At 41.5% G+C, this 8,965-nt stretch overlaps 1 protein-coding gene across 3 annotated transcripts in view; it reads left to right on the top strand.

The window, feature by feature from the left end:
- nrp2b (neuropilin 2b) overlaps nucleotides 1-7,630 on the top strand; it is a 71,270-nt gene extending 63,640 nt beyond the window's left edge. Inside the window, exons 16-17 of one of the 3 annotated variants that reach the window (XM_052565585.1) lie at nucleotides 4,691-4,747; nucleotides 5,694-7,630. In XM_052565585.1, coding sequence (XP_052421545.1) covers nucleotides 4,691-4,747; nucleotides 5,694-5,998 — 362 coding nt within the window. In that variant the 3' untranslated portion in view covers nucleotides 5,999-7,630. Of the gene's footprint in view, nucleotides 1-822; nucleotides 4,085-4,687; nucleotides 4,748-5,693 lie in introns of those variants that run through there. The other 2 variants (XM_052565584.1, XM_052565586.1) reach the window with 2 other exon arrangements.
- The last annotated feature ends 1,335 nt before the right edge of the window (nucleotides 7,631-8,965 follow it).

Consider the following 8,965-nt stretch of genomic DNA (forward strand, 5'->3'; position numbering starts at 1 on the left):
GATGTCATAATGTTTATTCCCCAACAGCTGTATGATTCAGCTGCAGTGGAATAATCCTCATACACTCCATTTTAAATGATTGTGGAGCCCCCAAGCCCACTAATAACGTATTTCTTTAGTAACTACCACCCTTTCTTTTAATTGAAGTGGAAATGATTCCCAGTGTAAGTAGATTCATTTTCGCATAGCAGAGATAATTCCTAGATTACATGCACGTTTATGCATAGACAGGAAAAGGGTGTAGTGGAGGGAATAAAAAGAGTGATTGATGGAGGTTTGTGTGTGTGATGGGTGAGCAGTTTTCATGCACTGCTGGGTTGGGTTCATGGAAGACTTTGGCTTGAGGCAGATGAAGCTGGCATAGATCCATGCATGCAAGAAAACAGAACCTTCACCCAGAAGGAAAAACTACCGAACACACACTCACACACTCAAACACGCGCTCACCAATATACTGCATTACAATAGAGAGAAGGTGCTGACATCAGCCGGTGTCTTATGACACTATATGCTTTTATGGCCTTTGAATTTGGTTGCATATGAAATTACCACAGATACCACAATCCATTCACAACCCATAAAACATTTCTGCACTCTTAATGTGATTTAGAAGGACAAAAGTCTGTCCCTACAGTTATTGAGTGCCCATGAAGGAGCTGTGGACAGGCGACGTGCATGTGCATTTGCGTGTCTGTGTTTGTTTTGTTTGTATGCAGCACCAAATCAGAGCAAAATCATTCACGTACAATTCAAGATGGCTTGAAGCTATGCAGTCTGCATGCCTCTCTACCCCAAGCCAACTCTTCTGTGTCTCTCCACCAGGGGGAGCCTTACCTGGCTGGAGCGACCCCACTGTTGACACGACAGTGTCCCTGCAGCCCATGCCCACCTACTGGTATTACGTAATAGCTGGAGGTGGCGCCATTTTCCTCGTAGGCTGCATCACGTTGGTCATGGTGCTGTGTTGCCATCGCTACCACATGGCGGCCAAGAAGAGCCAGCACTCGGTGTCCTACCAGAGCACGTACACGGGACAGTACACAGGCGGCAGCGCCCCCGGTGGTCTCTCCGGACCTGGGGTGGAGCCGATGCTAACAATTAGATTAGAGAAGCAAAAGGCCTGCTCCCAGTGTTGAGACAACTCCAATGAACCGCTTCCTCCCACAGGACATCTAGGTGGTGTCCTTTAAGGTCGAGGATGAGGTGAAGAATATGTGGACACCTAAGCACCAGAGTTATCAAGTTTTCTGTGACTCTTTTGTGGCACTCCAGTGCTGGGAAGGAGGAGATCTGCTGAGCCGAAATGACATCCAGCCAAAATCCTTACTGGCAGGGACCCCCTTTCCCCTTCTGTCTCTCTCTCTCTCTCTCTGTATGGATGGGAACCTTACTGTGAAAAGCTCTAATCTCCTGTTCATGACCAGTCCTATTGTACAGTCAAGAGAACTCGGCAGCATTGCCAAACTCTGAGGAGAATCTGCGAACAGTGGCAACAAAAAGGAAAACGTTTCCTTGCATGTGTGCCGCATCTCATGTAAACATAGGAACACTTGAGGCTTGAAGAGTTTGACAAGAAGTTTCAAAGAGACAAAAGCATGAACATCGAATACTCTGGGACACATGTTCCATGTCTCTTCATAGGATGTGTGTGGAAGGGTTAGGTACCACGTAATGTACTGAATTTTTAAACTCCTGGTATCTCTACAAATTGCTTACATTATGAGGACTGGTCCTTTTATCTTTCTCTAAGAGCTTGAGTAGAGCAGTGGATTCACTCTGTTCCAGTGATCTGTTTGGTCTCCTTTGACTACTGAATGAAGCTTCTTAAAAGCATTTTGAAGGCTGTTTGTTTTCCAAGAGTTAATTTTGAGTATCTGTCAGTATGTGTCTATATCTATATATAAACTCTTCTTTTCTGAAAGTCACTGGGGCTTTGGCACTTACAGTACGTCTGAAGAAATACGGTATGTTTTTTTGCCTATATGCAAAGGTCACATGACCCCGCCTTAGCCAGCCTACTCCTCTGATTGGCCGACTGACTGACACAACATTGGCCTTAAGATGCTTCAGTGGCATTGGGTTAGTTCAAGCCGATCACTGTTCTCATTTATTATTTAATACTTTCGTATTCATGCTCAGCCGAGATGAACCGAAGTGCATATTCAGCTAACTGATGCACTGACTTTATTTTTATAGCTAATGCTAAAGCGGTGTGTTTGTGTGTTGTTTCCCCGGAGATTTTGATTACACATAGTCTTGTAAAAGAGCAGAAGCGGAGAGCTTTGTAAATCTGCCAAATGTCAGACAGTGCAAGAGCGCTTCGCTAGCTGATTTTGCTTCAGGGAACGAGTTGGCACGTTAGCATGTTAGTTGGAGCCCATTTCCAAGCCCACCTCCTATAGTGTCACTCAGTACACCTGCTGATGTCTTACTGAATTACTAACCAACCTCTTATCTGTAAGTTTTGGGGAGCTTTTTGGCAATTTATCAGTCGAGTTAGCAGACAGGGAAAAACATAATTAGCATTTTGTGTTATTAGCATTATTTGCATATGACAATCTTGTTACAGATTTTTTTTCATCTTTTAACGTATCAAAGGCATATTATATACGCAGGAGAAAGTTTTAGAATGCACTTCAAAATAATTTTCCCTGTGTCCTGGTGCGAGTATTTGCTTTATCTCTTTCATGTGCCACTTGAAACGTAGCGGTATACCTCTAAAAAGAAAACCATGCTATGGTCTGCAATGTTCTGTGCAAGTACATAGTGTTCAGTGTTCTCCTCTGTACTAAACAAACACAAAAAATAGGCGCCATCAGAGCTCAGGGTGGAAATTCCCCCAACAAAACATTTTCCTCTTTACACATAAAGACTCTGAGGCTTCATCCATTACTGAAAGCCGAAATCTGTCAGGCGGGCACGTCAGATTTTGGCTTCATCTAAAGCAACTGGGATGAAAGGAGAAAGTAAATCCTGATATCTTGTTATGTCCTCCATCTGGCAATAGGTGAAAATAATCCCCCATCATGGACGGGCTGGCCCTTCTTCGCCCGTTTATCTGCTCTTCACAAAAGAATGTGTGTGTAGATGGAAGGCGAGATCAAAGAAAAGCCTGCTCTAAATATAGACCTCCTCTGCAAAATCCAGGGTCTGAAGGGGTTTGTTTTAAACACAAAAGCACATGAAAGATCCCCGGAGACAGCAAGAGAGACCACCTGACCCGGCAGGCCCATTGTAGAGTATTGTCTCCTCTTTTCCCACATAATCCTCTATACAGTAGAGTGTGTTCTGGGGAGATGGACACACAGCAGCTTTTCATGCTAGACATCAATTCAGCTCAGATTTTGAGTCATGTGGTCTCTGTTGCATCGCCATATTGTGCAGTGTCTTGCTTGTTTAAGGCAGAATTAGCGATATGCAACACATTTCAATGAGTTTCTGTGCCCCCCAGTTTCAATGCCAAATTTGTCTGTCTTGTCTCGTCTTGAGGAATTATAGCATTTGAATTACATTTTCCCTTGTTTTGAGCAAGAAAAGTCCTGGTTCATATGCCTGTGTGGTTAATGTATGAATTTATATCAAGCTTTTAATTCTAAAAAGTCGTGATTCCGTATTTAGTTTTTTTAGTCTGGATGTATTAATTCATTTCAGTTAATTTCAGTCTCAGTTTTTCTCTTTGCTATTTAATCTGAGTTGCTTAAAAATGGCATGTCAGCTGATCATAATATGTTTTCAAATCTACTGTGGCCGAGACTTCCTTTGAATATTTCTAATTAGGTAATGGACCAGATAACATTTTATTAAGCCTGTTGTAAGCATTCTTGCTGGGAGTCTTTTCCTTTTGCTGTCTCTCAAAAGATATTAATGAGCAAAAGCACTCAGAGGGGCCTCATATGATGCCAAAAGTCTGTCTCTGATAGGACCTGCACAAAACAGCATATGCTCTCACCCCTCTTCAGAGACAGAGACAGGAAAAGGTGGTAGACATCTAGTGTCTGTCTGGAGAAACTGAATGTTAATGTGCAAAAAATACTCCAGGTTGTAAACTGTATATGTTTGCATAATAAAAAAGCAAAATATTCCATCTACAGAATTTGGATTTTATTAAAACAGGTTGTCTGTGAAGCATTTAATCATGTTTACTGAACATGGCTTTTTGATGTTCACTATGTCGACATTATGCTTAATTTGCATACAGGTTCTGATGGGTTTGTGGTTGTGTGCACTTTTTTTCGTCCCTTGTGAATGTGGGGCTTTGACCCCGCCATCTATTAAGCTTTTTCTTTTCTCTCTAAGACAGCATTTCAGCCTGTTTAAATACATACAGTATGAGGTATATTTTAGCCTGTTGAATTTCGTGGTCTTGGAAATGTTGTATGGAATGTTACAATAAAGTGATATTTTTCTACAAACTGCAACTAAAGTGGTTTGTGCTCTTTTTTATGGGTATTTGATGATGTATAACAGACACTGCGCCTCCCTAGCTACAGCTGTTTGTAACCAAGTCTGTGATCATCAGTGTATGGTCTTTCTGTTTATGTTGGTCATTTTGTGCTCACACTTTGTACTATTCGTTGTAATGGCTCATGTAAAAATAATGTTCTTTAGTTTGAATATTCCAAAAGAGTTTTTTGTATATGCATTTTGACATTGAGTGTTTCATTTTGGGTTGTTTTTGTCTTCCAAGCAGAACGAAGACCCGAAGATCTTGGAAATAAGCTCAGTGGCAGAGAGCGCATTGGTCAAGGTAAATCAATTCATCAACCTTTAAGCGCAGACTGGTGTATTTTAATAATTAATACAAAGGGGGTCTGAAACAGCAAGTATACAAATGCGGTCCTTAATGCCTAGCCAATGCATTTTAAATGCACAGTCCCTTCATTATTTGGCCAGTAACAAATTTCATTACTCGGGCAATAGAGTTACCTTCAGATGTCTGTGCCATAACAGAATGTAATATAATTCAGATAGATATATGGACAGACATATGGACCACAAAACCACTCATAGAGGGTCAATTTTTTTAAACTTGAACTGAGATTTATACATCATCTGAAAGATTAATGAATAAGCTTTCCAATGATGTATGACAATATTTGGCCGAGATACAACTATCTGAAAATCTGGAATCTGAGGGTCCAATCAAAATATTGAGAAAATAGCCTTTAAAGTTGACCAAATGAAGTTCTTAGCAATTCATATTACTAATCAAAGATTACGTTTTGATATATTTATGGTAGGAAATTTACAAAATATCTTCATGGAACATGATCTTTACTTAATATCCTAATAATTTTTGGCATAAAAGAAAAATTGATCATTTTGAACCATACAATGGCAATTGCTACAAATATCCCCGTGCTACTTGTGACTGGTTTTGTGGTCCAGGGTCACATTTGCAAGAATATAACACACTCAGCCAGATTTACTTCAACATTTTTAGAAAGCTATTGCTTTGCTAAAACAGCAGGTGACTGTAAAGAGAAAACTAACAGCAAAACTACTAATGCATCAATTTATCCTGACTTTTGAAACAAGACTATTTATCAGTATTTTATAAAACTTCTGTAAGACATTAAGTCTTGTTTTCAGGGCAACTTGTTTTTCAAGGTGCCTGCATTCATTAATTCAATAACTGAAAAACATTTTTTAGAGTACAATATAATATCTTCTGTTTTGTCTTCTGTCTCCAGGGTTCCCGTTCCCTGCCTGGACCACACCCAACCCCTCACGAGACCCTCCAGTGACACGGATCTCAGAGAAAGACAATGCCTGGCTGTACACCCTTGATCCCATCCTGGTCACCATCATCGTCATGAGTTCCCTGGGCGTTCTGTTGGGAGCGGTTTGCGCCGGGCTCCTGCTCTACTGCACGTGCTCCTACAACGGCCTGTCGTCCCGCAGCACCACCACGCTGGAGAACTACAACTTCGAACTGTACGACGGCATCAAGCACAAGGTGAAGATCAACCAGCAGCGCTGCTGTTCCGAGGCCTGATGGCAGCCGATCAGGAGAGGCGCTCGGTCCGCTTGTGAACTGGTGCCGGCCTGATCCAAAACTGTGAATGGACCTCACGCCGCTAATATAGGGCTGATCTCTGACCGGGATTGTTGAAGGATCACTGGGAGCATAGAGGCTTCCTGTGGACAGCTCAATGGGAGTGAATCGTGATCAACACATATCAACCTAATGACTTTCCACCCCTCAAAAAAGAAAAAGAACTTTAAAGAAATGTATATTGCTATAGATTTGTAAAGAAAAATACACTCTAATAATGCTTAATTGAAGATAGAAGAGAGGGAGAGGCACTAGGACTAGAAGACAGATTGCTTGTGAAATCTCGGCCTCCATCGTGTGAACGCTGTGGCCTAAAATATTGTGGACATTTGCTTTAGTTTAGACTCGTGTCTCTTCGCTGACTCGCTTAAGTTCCCATCCCATCCTGTCTTTTGCCACCGTTTTGAAGTGTCAACGCCTCTTATGAATGCTTTATACTTCAGTCTGTCTGTAGCATATTGTTTTTGTTGTGGCCATTCGACAGCGAGAAAGGAAACCCGCTGTATTACATTAAGAAACATCCATTTAGATTGAAGTATTAGGATTGTCTTTTGTGTCTGTTTTTTCTCTTTTCCTTTAATTGTTTTTTTTTTTTTTTTTCTTTGACTGTTTGATTTCTAAGCATAGCGTTGAAGACTCTGTGCTGACAATTCAATCTAATGTATCGCAACCTATGGATTGCTAAGGATTCAGAGCCACTGAGCTAAAAAGTGTTAAGAGAGTGGAAAGAGAGAGAGAGAGCATCTTCGCTTCTCTCCTTTTCTCTTCACCCTATTCTTGAAGTAACAAAGACTCAAGCTGGCAGAGCGACTTTGGTGAAGGAGCTGGAAAATCCCCAAGCCACTTTCATGTACAAACAAATCGAGCCTTAAGCAAACTGTTTTGGAGGAGAGCCATTTTGAAACACCGGTCCTTGGGTTCGAAGCCACTGGGGCCTCGAGGGGTCGGGCCTTACACTTGCTTTCTTTCATTTCACCTCTCTGTTTACTCCATGGTTTATTTTGGGCTGCTGAAACTGAAGGCTAACAAGACCAGGTTTGGTGCAAGCCTGAGAGAAGGGTGAGAATTTCACAGAATGCTTCACCTCGAGGTAAAGAGAGGGATAGAACGAGTACATGCTTAGGGAAAGTGTGTGTAAATTTCTTTATTTTACCTCAGGCTGGCCTCTCGTCACTCCCCAGAGCGACACTGGGAGTTCTGTTGACTTCTGGGTAAGCGAAGGGGGTGGAGGGGCTCGTCTTATTAGGGAGTGCGGAAAGTAACTGGAGACACGGATTGTTTGGTTGTTGGGGAGAGAGCGATGAAGAGGGAGAGATTGTATGTATTCAGCTCGGTTTTTATCGGACTCCGTTGACTCTTTTCCAAGTGCCTTGGAGCTCTGGCCTGTTTTGGCTTTGCTGCAGAGCTGTGATAGTATTACCTCGTCTGTCTGGGACAGGAGGCCAACACCAAAAGACATGGAGATCCCGGCACTGGTCAGAACATTCAAAAATTGTTTGTAGACTTTGTACAGAATTTTTTTTTCTTTTTTTATTGTTATTATTATTATTTAATAAAGTATGATTAACGATACTTGACTGGTGTGATTTTTTTTCATAGAAGTCTATCTATCTTTCTATCTATCCATATATTTACCCATCTATCCCTCCATCTGTCTGTCCATTTGTCTATTTGTGTACACGCACATCGATCCTGTAGGAAAATCTCAAACATTGGTGGGGTAAATTTCAAGTCTATTTCAGTCCCATTTAAGTTGAGCTCATCTCAGACAATCCATTGAAATCACTTTTCAGTCCTAATTCAGCGTCTGACCTTGCTTTGCAACTGTGTTGAAGGGAGACAGACGAGGGGTGAGAGCCACCGTCTCCAAAACACAGCCAGATTATAGACAGCCCTTCAGACTAGACCACACACAATCCAACCGACCACATAACCTCCACACATGGACAGACATTCAGAAGTAACGTCCCTCCATGACTCATTAAATATATCACTGTGATCTTGTCTTTCACTTAAAACATAAACATAAGAAGAGGAGAAACAGCATCACACTACATAAATAAGATATTCAGCTATGCATACATTTAAAACTCTCGTTTTAGAGCGGCTTGCTGTGCATCACGGAGCAGCAGTGGTCTCCGTCTCCATCTAAACCCAGATCCCTGCAGATACAAGGGCACATTTGTTTGTTTCCTGTTTGATGTTGACTTGACTAATGATCCATGTGCATAATTATTTTGTTCTGGATCCTGACAGCCCCCGACCAAATAATATCATGAAGCGTCAGTTATGTGGCTCATTCAGGAATGTGCTGTCATGTGGATGCCTGCTATCTTTCCTCATTAACAGTGATGCCACGTTCGAGAAATGCAATTCGCCGTCCATCAAGGAGGCGCGAGGGAGAGCAGGAGAATTTGTCAGTGATCAGGGCTGAAGTCTTTGCTGACTCTTGTCTTGTGGTTTCTCTGATAATACATGATGTTTGGGTTTGGTTGAGAAGGCCTTGAATTGGACTCCCAAGCGCTGGCGTTGCTGGTTTAGTCTCTGTGATGGTCTTTCTATAAACCTAAGGTTTCTTGAGCCAATACTCTCATTAGGGCTCTGTTTAAACCACCCTGCTAAGATCAATTAAATACTTTAAAATTGAATTATTTTATAAAACTGCATTATCTATAATTAATCTGATTCATATTTGTTCTGGGTGCTGCAGGCATCATTTCACATTCATTAAAAAAAAATAATAATAATGATATTGTGTATATGCCTGAATGTGATTTTTCAAATGATTTAGCTGATATTTGACATATCTGCAACTCCTGTTAAAGAGCCACACAGATGGGAAATCAAAAATTACCTGTATTACAGTGTATGATGTAGCTGTCCATCAGTGGAAACAATGTGCAAAGT

The sequence above is a fragment of the Carassius gibelio genome, chromosome B9 (genome assembly GCF_023724105.1).
Source record: "Carassius gibelio isolate Cgi1373 ecotype wild population from Czech Republic chromosome B9, carGib1.2-hapl.c, whole genome shotgun sequence".
In the NCBI taxonomy this organism is placed as follows: domain Eukaryota; kingdom Metazoa; phylum Chordata; class Actinopteri; order Cypriniformes; family Cyprinidae; genus Carassius; species Carassius gibelio.